General features: G+C 39.1%; 1 protein-coding gene across 1 annotated transcript; it reads right to left on the bottom strand.

Annotated features, from left to right (window-relative positions):
* Positions 1–1,050: 1,050 nt before the first annotated feature.
* p2rx3a (purinergic receptor P2X, ligand-gated ion channel, 3a) lies at positions 1,051–9,546 on the bottom strand. The gene is made up of 12 exons (XM_085466476.1): positions 9,304–9,546; positions 9,015–9,177; positions 8,745–8,816; positions 7,133–7,196; positions 4,911–5,007; positions 4,747–4,821; positions 4,511–4,652; positions 4,047–4,183; positions 3,866–3,959; positions 1,728–1,793; positions 1,570–1,647; positions 1,051–1,481 (listed from the first exon to the last, which is right to left on the bottom strand). Exons 1-12 carry the CDS (start codon positions 9,435–9,437, stop codon positions 1,356–1,358), a joined length of 1,248 nt encoding a protein of 415 aa, XP_085322602.1. The 5' UTR covers positions 9,438–9,546; the 3' UTR covers positions 1,051–1,355.
* Between the last annotated feature and the right edge of the window lie 4,285 nt (positions 9,547–13,831).

Genomic DNA, 13,831 nt, shown 5'->3' with positions numbered 1-13,831 from the left:
TGCTTGTGCATCTATGCTGGAAAAGTTGAGATAACACCCACATTTTCTCTATAGCTGACTAGCAAATAAACACCTCCCACCAAATCTCATCTCATCCCACTCACATTATTCAATGCTAATAATTATATTCAACAGGTGTCAGGTTGGTGCAGTGGGCAGGGGCGTTTCTGTGGAGTTTGGATGTTCTCCGTGTCCCTTGTGTTTCTGCTCCAACTTCCTCCCACAGTACAAAGACCTGGCATGTTAGGCTACTTGGTAATTCTAAAAAGGCCATGGATGTGTGAGAGAGAAGGTCCTTAAAATTATGGGATACACTGAATCATTTTGTGTATTTTTCATGTACAGAGTGCTTCGTGGTGTATTGTATCATATTCTATGATTTCCATTACATGCATTATACTAACTTGTGTTATCATTTTAGTACATCAAAGCTTCACACTAACTGCTGTTGTTTCCTCTGTGGCCTCCCCTGACAGATATCCTTTCTCATAAATCACTGTCAGCAAGCACCATTAAGAAGCTCTTTAGCCGATCTATTAGTGTCCTGGTAGTGAAGAGTGGGTGGGCACAGACGGATGACGGGAAAATGAAAATATGTGACGGAGAGAAGTAGAGGGACTGTCTGAGATGAAAATCTGTCAGAAAAGCAGAAGAATAATCTTTTTTTCAATTGCATAAACAAAAAAATGACTAAAAATTGAGAGAATAAGAATCACTATAATAGTCCATTAATCTGCACAGTAACTGTTGCATGAGTATGCAATATCCACCAGATGTGGACTAATAGTGGACCATTTGTAAACCTTAAGATCACACACACACACACACACACACACACACACACACACACACACACACATACACACACACACACCAGGATTTGCTGTGTCTCTACACCACTTAGAGACTTGGACACTTTTACTTCAGACAAAAGAACAGACTGTGTTTGTGCGTACATGACAACAAAGAAAGATACTCCAAAGTCTTATTCAAATAATTTATTCTCAACAGTGTTTCAGTATTAGACATATTTTTTCCTATTTGGCTTGAGTCAGGAGGATTTAATCGGCTCCACCTTTCAGCTGACAAACATGAGTTTGACGATTATCATAGTTAACATGTTGCTAAATCAAAATGTTTGGAATAAAAATGGATTTTATTACTATTACAAAGAGGCTCTAGTTTGACAGTTATTGTTGTGAGCTACAAGCCCTTACTTCTTATGGAGATGGCAACAACATCGTCCTCCTTTACCCTGTTCTATATACTTGCCGATCTAAAGCTGAATACCTCTTATAATAAGGTGGAAAGGAAAAGAGGAAGGGGAGCCCATGTCTTCACATTGCTGCTGTCGGTTAGAGAGGTTGGTCATAGGTGTTGAGAGAAAGTGCTCCAGAGTCACAGGAGCTCTTCATGCATTTGAGTGACAGCTGGCTCCCTGGACTCTGAGCTATGGAAGCTTCTATCTGAGCCTCTGACACCTGCACGGACAAAGCAAGAAGGAAAATCTGTGATAAGGTTCTGATAGGTTTTTGGACAAACATGTTGCTGTGCCATGAAAAGCAATACCTCTTCAAACTTTTTGGCTTTGTACTGCTCTGCCCCTTTCAAGAAGTTTAGTAAGATGATGTCACAGAGAACCGCGCCCTGCCACGACAGATACAAAAGATCAATGAGAGCCGAGAGCAACATGAGAACAATAGATTAGGTTGATAAGAATTTCATACCAGTCCAATCGAGGTAAAGGCAGCTACCAAGTTGATCATAGTTGGGATTGTGTTAAACTTTCCTGCCTGAAATAGATGGAGTCACTTTAGATGGTGTCATGGTCCTGGGCCATGTGGGCCCAGTATTCTTAGTTTTCATGCATTTTTGTATTTTGTTCCTTATTTAGGCCATGTTTTCTGAGTTGCCCTGTTGTGTTGTTCCCTAAGTGTTTTCCCTTCATGGCTCTTCCCCCCTGTGTGCCCTCTATGTATTTATGAGCCCTCGTCTCCCTTTGTGCTTTATTCTATGTTTTCCCCAGCCCGTTATGTCTGCGTTCTCCCCGTGCTCTCCCTCCTCCTGTTTGAACCTTTGTGTACGTCCTGCTTTACTTTGCCCATCTCCCATCAGTGTTATGTTCACTCCTGCCGTGTCTTGTTATGATTATCAGTGCCACCTGTGTTCCCCGTGTGCATCCACTTCCCCTGATCATCCCTCATGTGTATTTAGTCTCTGTGTTTCATGTAGCCTGTGTCGCGTCGTCTGTGTTATCTCCCCTACCCCTTGTCGTAGTATCCCAGCCATAGTTTGCATTTTGCTGTCTAAATCTCATTAGAGTCATAGTTTCCCAGTCTATGTTCAGGTTTTCCCTCAGTTACTTTGTTGTTCTTTTCTATGAGTTTTTCAGCCATAATAAAAGGCTCGTTTTTGTTGGAACCCACTCCTGCATCCTCGTTTGTGTTCGCACCTGGGTCCACCACACACCGTTCCGCACGGTCTGCCTCCGCAGACCTTGACAGATGGCATGTAATGCAGTTTCATACACACAGGCTCTCTCCATAATGTTTAATTTTAAAATAAAGTACTATTCCTTAATGATTTTCTACACTATTATAACTGAAATGTATATTTAAAGATGGTGATTTATTTTCTAAACATTTACAGTCCGGGATTTAAAAGTCATATTTTTACACTTGGCTAGTATGCTTATTTTCTGCTCTGGTGAGAGAGGACGGATCGCGCTCTGTGCCAGCAGTTTAGTCTGAAGACTGAAGTCTTGGAAACATCAGCTGAGCTATTTTCAAAGGAATATAGATAACATTCACTCACTGTGCAACAATGTGTAGGGCAACACATTGACCCTACAGCAGTAGAAGACCACACTAGGTGTCACTCATGCCAACTAAGAACGGGAAATCAAGGCTATAACCCACACAGGCTCACCAAAATTGGACAATAGAAACTTGGAAAAACATCGCCTGGTTTGTTCTTGAATCTTGATATCTGCCCTAACATTTGAAGGGTAGTGTCAGAATTTGGTATATACAACATGAAAGCATGGATGGTGGTGTAATGGTAGCAAAGATATTTTCTTGGCACACGCCTTTAGTACCAACTGGGCATTGTTTGTGCCACAGCCTACCAGAATATTGTTGCTGACCATTTTCATCCCTTTATGACCACAATGTACCCATCGTCTAGTGACTGCTTCCAGGAGGAAAACACTCTGTGTCATGAAGCTCAGATCATCTCAAACTGGTTTTTGGAACATGACACTGAGCTCACTGTACGCAAACAGCCTTCAAAGTCAACAAATCTTAATTCAGCGCAGCACCTTTAGGATGTTGTGGAATTGGAGATTTGTATCATGGTCCATGATGGTCCATGATACAAATCTCATGGAAATCTGCAGCAACTGTGCGATGCTCATACCAACAGGGACCAAAATCTCCTATGCCATGAAAACGAAAAGGGTGTTGAGCCTGGTGTTAAAAGCATGTACCCGATAAAGTTGTTGGTGAGTATATTTGCTTATGCAATTACTGGAAATTTGGAAGCTTCAAAACGTTTGTGCTGTGTTTAGAAAAACAGCCTATGCAATAGGCTAAGTCTAGAGTCTAAGCTAAGCTAGCTCTGTGCTACAATAAGCTAACGTGGTGGTAGTAGGTTTCCCACAATGCTCAGCTCAACAAAATGATTTTAGTTCATGTTAAATTGAGACTTCTGCAAAGTTTCTTGATTTTGTCATGTTTCAGTGTTTTTTTAATTAATAAATGTCACATTTTCTGAAAATAAATTACATAAAATGACACATGGAAATTCTTTGTTTTAGCCAGTTGTTATCACACTTTGTCTAATATTAAGTTTGAAGACAACTCACTTTGCCAGTGACCATGACATCAAAACGGATCGCAAAAGCCTTATGAAGAGTCCGAAATTCAGTCCCATTCTCTGTTTTGAAATATTTTGCATATCTGTATTCAAAGAAGAGAAAAGAGTAACTAAAGACTGATTTTTTAAAAAAAGAAGTAAACTTGAAGAGGAAGAATCATTATCACTACCTGAAGTTGTATCCTTTGGACACAGCATTCTTGGCAAATGGAGCATCGAGTCGTGTGAAGGAGTACTTGGGAATACATTTTTCAATGTTTAAGTCCAGGTTACATTCCCACTGAATGTTTATTCCTATTTCTCCACCCTGAGACAGAAGGATTGGGAAAAGAGAGACACCCCTTGAGGTTCAGCACTTAAATATGTAATACCAGCTTTGGCTTTGACGTAAATATGTGTCAAAGCTAAGGCTGGTATTGAAGTGTATGGAATTGGATTGACTTTAGGTCAGAGAGAATTAATGTGAAATACTTCCAAAAATATCTGGCTTTTTGAGCTAAGTGTTATCTTGTGCACTTAATGATGATTGAGGCACTTCAGAAGCTTTGCATAGGAAGGACAAGACCGCTGTCTGTAACTTGAAACATCCTAACAGTGACAAGACCTTCATACGACCTTGTACACTCATGCTTACCTTGCTTAACAGTTCGGTTATATTCTGACCGGTGTAGTTCAGCACATCCCCCACACGAAAGATGGGGCAAAGGGGGTTGTCCTCTGGATGGTATTTACATTTCTTGATTTCATTGGCTGTCATTGTGGGTGGAAAGTTCCCTCTGAGTAAGGAAAATGATTTTATGTTTTTTTTAAAAGACACTCATAATATATTGATGTTTTTTAGCTGCTTCGGTTAAGGTTTGTGGGGTTTACCTGGTGACATTAAAAAGAGGGAAACGAATACTGTTTTTGATGAAAATAGTGAAGGTGTTCACATCCATTGGTTCACTGTGGGAGATAAACACAGAGACAAGGGGACAAAGATGACACTTTCAGTGAGTGAAATGTATTTGTGTGGGATGTGCGTGCACTCTTACATTTTGATGGCATCATTTTCAGCTGGACACCATCCTTCCATCTCACACATGCCATGGGACTCATTGGAGTTTTTAAGGCAAGCACCTGTTATTACACCTGGTGTGTAAGAAAGAAGAGGAAGGAAACATTGTGCTCAGGTAACTGAATGGAGATACTGTTAGCCATAATAATGATCAGTTATACAGTGCTGTGAAGTAGTATTTACCCCAAGTGTTTTTGTACATTTGCCACACACATTTCAGATCATCAAACACATTTTTATGTCAGACAGTGATAACCCAAGCACATACAAATTGCAGATTGAAAATAATAATTTCATTTATTAAGGGAAAAAAATGATGTGTGAAAAAGTAATTGTCCCACTTAAATTATTAATGTTTTGGAAATCTGAGTTAAGTTTCATTACATCCAGGCCTGATTACTGACCAGACCTACTGAATCAAGAATTTACTTAGATAGAACCTGTCTGACAAAGTGGGCTAGGTCAAAACATTTCAAGAAGCCAAACAACATGCCACGATCTGAAGAAACTTGACAACCATCTGTTTGTAAAGGGCTACAAAACAATTTCTAAGGCTTTCGACGTGGAAGAGCCTTTATCCACAGACAGAGAAAATTTGGACAAGCGGTGAACCTTTGCCGGAAATGGCTGGTTGACCGAAATTACTCCAATCGCATCGACGACTCACAAAGAACATCAACCAAAGAACTGCAGGTCTCACTTGCCTCATTTAAGGTCAGAGTTCATGATTCAGCAATAAGAAAGAGACTGGGCAAAAATGGCATCCATGGAAGAGTAACAGTGAGCAGACGATCACAAAGGCTCATCTCAGATTTGCAGAGAAACATCACGATGAGCCTCGAGACTTTTAATCAAATATTCTGTGAGACAAAACTTTAACATCTAGTGCAAAACTAACACAAAATTTAATAGAAAGTTCATCATACTAATAGTCAAACACGGTGGTGGTAGCGTGATTGTCTGGGGCTGCTTTGGTAGACTTGCCATAATTGATGGAGTAATGAATTCGGCTCTCTGAAAGAAAATCCTGAAGAAGAATGTCCAGCCATCAGTCCATGCCCTGAAGCTCAAGCTCACTTGGGTCATGCAACAGGACAATGATCCAAAAAATAACAGCAAGTCCACCGATGTCCTCTGAATGGCTTAAAAAATGAACAAAATGAAGGTTTTAGAGTGGCCTAGTCACTGTGGCCTAAGTCTGGACTTGAGATGACCATTCATCCTCAATCAGCAAATAAGAGTGGGCCAAAATTCCTCCAGTCCACAAGGACAAGGACTCATTACCAATTATTGCAAACACTTGAGTGCAATTCTTGCTGCCACAACCACTTATTAGGCTTAGGGGTGAATTACTTTGTCAGACAGGGCCAGAGAGTTTTGGATAACGTTTACTGCAAATTGTTTGTAAACAATATAAAACTATAAATATTTACCCTGCTTTTTGATTTAGGTTCATACTCTGTGCAGTTGATATTCTTCTAAAATATGCTAAAGGACATGGCACCTGGTTGTAAAGACTGAAATATTTAACAATGAGCATTGTCTGACTTTCTGTTACCAATATGTTTCAATATTATAATATTAAACCTGCAAAACATAGGAACACATTTCAATTTTCACCATTTACTACATTGGGTTTAAACAATATCAGGTGGTATAAAGATTCCATTAATAAATCTACAAGTTTAACAAAGGCTGGCTCATTCTACTATAAATATATTCTTATATTCAATTAAAGATTATTTGACGATACAATAATATCACAAACATCTTTGCACATTATTTTGAAGATATTATTTATATTGATATTATTTTTAAGAAGGTTTGTTCCTGGGTATTAAGTGCTACATTCTGCCTTATGTCTCAAAGGTAGATAAAATAAATCTATGATTCTTTTTAAACTTCACTTCTACTTTAAAAATATTTTTGTCCCGGTTAAAAGAACAAAGAAACCCTGTTTTGTTTTTTTTTGTTAAATAGCGTAATTCATTTCCTCAGTTTTTAGCACCATGCCTTATTTTATTAATTCAATTTTTGGGTTAAAAGATTTTTTCATGATTATTTTTTCATCTAGTATTTACTTACCAGCCAATGCCACAAATCTGATTTAAAGATAAGCAAAGTTACAACACCACAGACTTGACATCAGCACGTTTCTGTTTCTGTTGAAAGTTTCTGTTTAAAATAAATCTGACTCACCGTTGTAAAGGTTGCTGCCAACATGCTTCTGGCAGTCTTCATCGGAAGAACATTTCTTCTCAGTCTAAAAACAACATAAACACAGAAACTGAATGCATGCTAGACAAAATAAGAAACATATAGAAATGTAACAGTGGATGAACAGGAACACATGGACGACTGCTCTGGTGCTTTTACTACTGAAAAATAAAACTGAAAATCACATCTCTAAGATAATAATAACGGATTGGATTTATATAGCGCTTTACAATGCCACTATTCATTCACTCACTGGTGGAGGCAAGCTACGGTTGCAGCCACAGCTGCCCTGGGGCAGACTGACAGAAGCGAGGCTGCCATATCGCGCCATCGGCCCCTCTGGCCAACACCAGTAGGTGTTGCCCAAGGACACAACAACCAGGACAGAGAGCCCGGGGATCAAACCAGCGACCTTCCGGTTATAGATGCGCTTCCCAACCCCCTGAGCCACGGTCGCTATATATCAGTCTAAATATAACCCGATATATCAGTCCAAATATAACTTGAAAAATGTTGCAGTATTACCAGCTGCTATTAATGCACTGTGAGGTCAGTTTTTAATCATCCTGTCTGCCACTGACAGATAAAAGGCTGCGTTTAAGAGCCTACAGATCTGCCTGTTTACGTTAGAAACATTAAAGAATACATATCAGAGATATTACTAATTGCATTCATCTTATACTAACATGAAGCTGTTTCCATACCAAATGAATAAATGTAACAAATTCCAGAATAGATTGAAAGACTCCCGTTCTTCCCATTCTATATACAGTTTTAGCATTGCCTTGAGAATCGAGTCTCTGCCTGCCATCCGGAGGCAAGGCCCTCCTACCTGGTCACACACACCGTCTCATTACAAAATGGTAAATGGCTTGCATTTGTATAGCGCTTTACTACCAAAGCGCTTCACATTACATTCAGTCATTCACCCATTCACACACACATTCACACACTGGTGATGGCAAGCTACATTGTAGCCACAGCTGCCCTGGGGCGCACTGACACACTACTGTGACAAACTGATGACTTCTCCAGGTTATACTCTGCCTAAGAAAAATGGATGGATGGACCATACTGCCAACACAACACTGAGAAGGAGTTAATGGCTCAAGGTGTGTCCTCTGCCCTTCAGCTCATTACTGCATCCTACCGCCACTCACAGGTAGGAGTAGAATGTAATTTGATGTCAGTGCAAAAGAGACTAAAACTTTAATTAGATTTGTCAGAAAAAATAAATATAGTCATAAATCTTTACTGATATATATGACCATGTTTTTGCTGTAGGGCTTTCAGTGAATTAGCTGAAGACTTCCTGTTGATTCTCTGGAGACCAAAAACACCCCGTAAGTATAAATGCCAGGCAGATATCTGCTGGAATATCAGTTTGCAATAATATTGATCCTGATATGTTGACAAAAAATCTGCAATTTGGTTTCCTTGTTCAAAATATGCAATATTTTTGACGTATTTTATGCTGCCTAGGAATAAGAAGACATAAGTGGTTACAATAAAACCAGCAAGCCTTAAAATCGACTGAAAATTAATGGTAAAATAGTAAAACGTGACAAAAGCATGCGTTTGAATGTGTACTCACCTCTGTACATCGTCCTTGGAACTGATTTTCAGTGACGATGAGTTTGGTGATGATGCAGAACACGCCTGAACCCTAAAACAACAACTGAATGCTTATGATATGCTTTGTGTTTATTTATTACTACACATATGAGACTGGGAAGAAAGCTTGCTCATCATAAAAGTTATTTTAAAAACACTTTCAACTGCAGCATCTTAACTGCCAACATTGTTAATAACTCATAGAAAACTACAAAGTTTAAATATGTCATGTTATCATCACGTCACTCACCTGAGGGGGCGACACGTAATCAGCCACGTCCATCACACGATTCTGATAGTTCTCATTTTGGTTTTGGTTTTGTAGATAACCAAAGCCTTTGACTTTGGTCATCACGGAGGACTCAATGTTGGTGTCGCTTGACTGATAAGCTTTCTCATGGATGAAGACCCAGCTGCATGACACGGATCAGTGAAAGAAATATTTTGTAATTTAGCTAAGGAAAACTCAATTTACACCCATGATTACACACATTATTACACTCTGAAAAAAACTCAAAAGAAAACTACAGATCACTGACCCGACAAAATAGGTGATGATGAGCAGCTGTACAATACGGTTGATGATACCCACAGACCAGCTCTTTACCACCACGGATTTGGTGGTCTCGTAGGTGAAGAAATCAGTCAAGAACCCCCACAAAACGAAGCCCATTGCTGCTCGTCAGTGTGACCCAGGTAGCAATGACTCTGAGAGAAAAGTGCAACTCTTCTCCCCAACAGGTGCCTTCTTGGAAACTTGATGGTAAATCTTTCACAATACAGCTCTCCCTTCTGGTTCAAATAAAGAAATAAGATCCTAATTTTCACCCTGCTTGTATCATCTCTCAGTCCTGCCTGTGTTTATCGCCTTCCTTGCATGCTTAGTTTTGTTGGTTTATGACACAAATTGGACCTCCCCCTTTCTTGACACAAATGAGTGGGAGGAAAATGTCTCCTCTGTCCCTCCCTCTGTCTCCCTCTGTCTCCACAAATCCCCATCCCCAAACACACTAACCATGCACAGACAAATGCACAATTAGACTGAGGCAGTAATCGATACCCCATATGTCCACTGTGATTTGCTCACAGCATGCTTTCAGTAATAATGTAATAATTTTCGTCTTTCATGTGTTAGTGTCTGACTCAGAAGGAATCTACCACTCACACTTTCCATTTCACTTTTAGTAACCATTTTATTAGCAGCATGAAGAAAAAATGATAAAATTGGATGCTTCAGTGGTTTAGTTCATGAGAATAAAATTTTGCAGACATTAGAATAAACCAGACAGAAAGCATCAGAAGGCAGATTTTATCTGTTATTTAGTAACAGATGTTATATTGCAGCAGAGATAACCTCCTGGTTGGCTGGGGCCTGTCTGTTTGGATTTTGCATGTCCTCCCTGTGTCTGTTTCTTTGATTTCCTGTTGTTAAGTTTCTTCCTTCCACAGTTAATACTGACTGAGGTGTAGATGCCAGTATGAACAGATGTCTTTACCCCTGTTATGGACCACTGACCCCTCCGGGATGTACATCTTACCTAATACTAGCTGGGATATGTGGTATGTTAGAAAAATGAGCGCTGCAATGGATATGGTAGAAATAAACAGTAAATATAAGGTCAGACAGAACAGTGAATGGTCCAAAATACAGTCCACAAACTAAAAAATAACCATAGCAAAGACTATCACAGGGCTGGAAACGAAACAGATACTGTGACAAAAAGTTAAAAAGAAAACCATGATAACTAACACAAGACATGAAAGGAAACAAACCTTCAAAGTAAAAAACAGGAAGTAACCTGAAGACAAACACTAAGCACCGAGACAAGAAGAACACATTAACACGAGACAGAGTTACTATAATTTGTCCTCATTTCTTTATGGTCTGTGATGAACAAGTGGTGCTGCTGATTGTTTATTGATTGTTCATCTTATTAAATGTGATATAAGTAATGCTCTAAATAGAAGAGATGACTATGTTTGCTTTTAGCCACATAGAGAGGAAGGACCTTCCGTTCTTTAACTAAACAAGAAAGCCTGAGTGAAGAAAGTTGTTTGTACTTTCATATAAGTGGCTGTGAAAAACTTCTGGAAATGTCATCATTTAAAATGAAACCACTGGGGGAAATCTTAATGTTCAATATGACTCCATTATATGCAATTTTGTCACCTTTCTGCACATCAGTGGCATAGAAAAAAAGCAATGTGCTTCCATACTTACAGATGACGCCTCAATAACAGCACTGCAACAAATTACAAAGAGCGGTATTACTGACAAGTGTGCAATAAGTGCGACATATGATACAATCGGTTTTCAATACATTCACAAGGACCAGCAGCATTAGTGCCTTTTACATTAGAGAGATAATGTAATGCAGTGACAGCGCTCTGTGTGTGTGTGTCTGTGTGTAGATAGTATGTAATTACTTAAGTGGATCCATTATGTTTGTGGTCAGCTAATGGTGACCTAATACAATGTAAGATACATCTAAAAACACACACAAGCATGCGCTGAACATGCAAACAAGATCACAAGCTTTCATGTAAATGTCATGTTTATATCAGCAGAAAACTGAACACTAAACCCTATTCGTCAGAGTGTAATTGAATGGGGAGCAGACTGGTGAAAGGGGAAACTGCAGCGGAAAAGATAATTATGTCACAGGAAGGGATGTATGCAAACACTTTCCACTCTGATTTTCTTTGGGCTCCACATTTAGGACATGACTAAACACACTGACACCTGCACGGCACCCAAACACACCACATGAAGAGCGTACGCAGCTCATTGTAGCGAGGTTACTCTTTGCCATGAATCTTAGCAGACACATTCATGCTCTCCAGAGGATTTATTCTACCGACTTGGAATATAATCATATTCATGGTCAAGGAAGTCACATGCAATATGAAGTACATATTTAAAATTCAAACTTAAACATCTATTCATCAAATGTGTTGCAAAGTGAATAGAAATTATTGGAATATTCTAATAGTTCATCCTTTAAATTTAATCTAGTCAAAGAATCACTTCAAGCTGTCAATTTGTTCAAGTAATCTGAATCAATTTCAGCCCATGCTTCCTGAAATCCTCCCACAAATGAAATTAGTATAAAAGCCACTTCTTATGTAATATAAGTTTAAGCTGTTCCCACAATAGCTCAATAGGATTATGATGCAGTGCAGGTCATCATAGACTCAATACCTTACTTCTTTCACTCTAAAAAGTTCCTCTAATACTTTGGTGCTTTGATTCATGATTAAGGTGCAGGAGGAAACCACAAAAACTTTAAGGGAAGCACCTGAAAATAACAAGTCAGTTAATCCTCACATATATCAGTGCATCTAGTTAGGACGCATGTGCCACATGTGCAGTGTGATTTGAATTGACATGTGTAGCATAATTGACTAAAAATTACTAAAATTGTAAGGTATGACTCAAATGCCAAACTATGGATGCATTCCTTCTAAAAACTCAAAGACTGTTAACAGACAGAAGAACAACTGAAATCACAGTGACATAACAGAGAGTAAAGGAGTATAAAAGGACAATCACACAAGACAAAAAGAACAAACCTCAGCTTTTTAATTCATATTCTGTTTACTTATTAAGAGAGCTGGAAAGGGTGCATTCAAAAAAAATTAATCAAAGGAAACCAAATTAAAACAATAACACTGAAAGCTCTGCCTAGTTGCAGCTTCACAGAGCCACTTTGCAACACCTCGAGTTTCACATGATGATAACAAATATCAAATGATAACAAATATCCAAGGCTATTCTAAGGATATGTGATCAGTACTACAGGATGTGGGAAGAGTACCTTATTGTCAAAAGCCACATTAAGTGGAGATGAACTTTAGAGCTGGTATCGTTTAGCTCTTAAAAACCACTCTTCAAACCACCTTGTACTTAGGCTTCAGCAAATCGCTAAAACCACTGTCTCTTCAGCTTTGACTAGGGCAGCCAGTTAACACACACTCTCAAACCACCCCGCCTGGTCAAGTGAGCAAAAGTGTAGGTCCTATGGGAGTATCTTAACAGCTTAAGAGGTTTGGTTTTCATTCTGTTCCTAATGTGTTGAAAAATTACACTAACATACGCTGATCATATTAATTTCTTCAAGGATTTTTGGACCACATGGCTGAGTTTTTCTGGAGCTATTTTCATTTGCAGAGTTAATCACATGTAGCTCATTTGTCACTAAGATACATGTTTAATTCTGCTTTCTGTGAGCCCTGTATAGACTTCTGAGTGATGCTGATTTACATATAAATTTTTTAGTAACTACACTGTGGAGGGATGTTTTTAAAGTATTTCATAGTTCACATAGATAAGAATTTCCCCACAAGCTCAGACAACAGCCACTAGTACGGGTTGGGCACCCATTTGACTTCAGGACTGCTTTAATTCTTCGTGGCGTAGATTCCAGAAGACGCTAGAAACATTCTTCAGAGATTTTGGTCCATATTGAAATGGCAGCAGTCACTGTTTGTTGCACTTGTGAATGTCCTGTTACACCAAATCCCAAAAGTGTCCTGGTCACTGTGGAGGTCAATTGAGTATGAGTATAGTTTGCTGTGTTGTGCCTTCAGAGGTGCCCTTTTCCATAACTTGGTGGTTGTTTAACATGTGTATTTGCCTTCCTACCAGCTCAAAGCAGTCTGGACATTCTTCTCTGACCTCAACAAAGTATTTTCAGTCAGAAATCTACTGCTTACTGGACATTTTCTCTTCTCTGACCAGTCTGTCAACCCCAGAGATGGCTGTGGGGGGAAATCTCAGATCAGCAGTTTCTGAAATACTCAGACGAGCCTGTCTGGCAGTAACAAGCATGCCATGTTCAAAGTCACTTAAAATGACCTTTCTTCCTCATTCTGCTCAGTTTGAACTTCAGCATCCAGTCACAACCATGTCTACGTTTAGACTGTACTGCCAATCATATGATTGAGTGGCTGCCATCTGATTTCTTATATTCCTCCTATACTGGCTTCTCTTCGTTGGCTCCCTGTTAAATCAAATTTAAAGAATCCAATTTAAAATCCTGCTCCTCACATACAAGGTCTTGAATA

The sequence above is a fragment of the Copadichromis virginalis genome, linkage group LG2, assembly GCF_057382275.1.
Source record: "Copadichromis virginalis isolate Kocher_CV1m ecotype Utaka linkage group LG2, C_Virginalis_male_GT1.1, whole genome shotgun sequence".
Classification (NCBI taxonomy): Eukaryota; Metazoa; Chordata; class Actinopteri; order Cichliformes; family Cichlidae; genus Copadichromis; species Copadichromis virginalis.
The sequence above is the reverse complement of the archived record's forward strand: the minus strand, read 5'-3'. Positions and strand labels throughout refer to the sequence as shown.

What these genes read in the sequence shown, in the direction of transcription:
- p2rx3a (XM_085466476.1), bottom strand. Translation starts at nt 9,437, where the DNA reads ATGGGCTTCGTTTTGTGGGGGTTCTTGACTGATTTCTTCACCTACGAG. An exon ending in TCCAAGGACGATGTACAGAG is followed by an intron (nt 7,197 to 8,744) that starts GTGAGTACACAT and finishes TGTTGTTTTTAG; the next exon opens with ACTGAGAAGAAATGTTCTTC. An exon ending in TGGCAGCAACCTTTACAACG is followed by an intron (nt 5,008 to 7,132) that starts GTGAGTCAGATT and finishes CTTACACACCAG; the next exon opens with GTGTAATAACAGGTGCTTGC.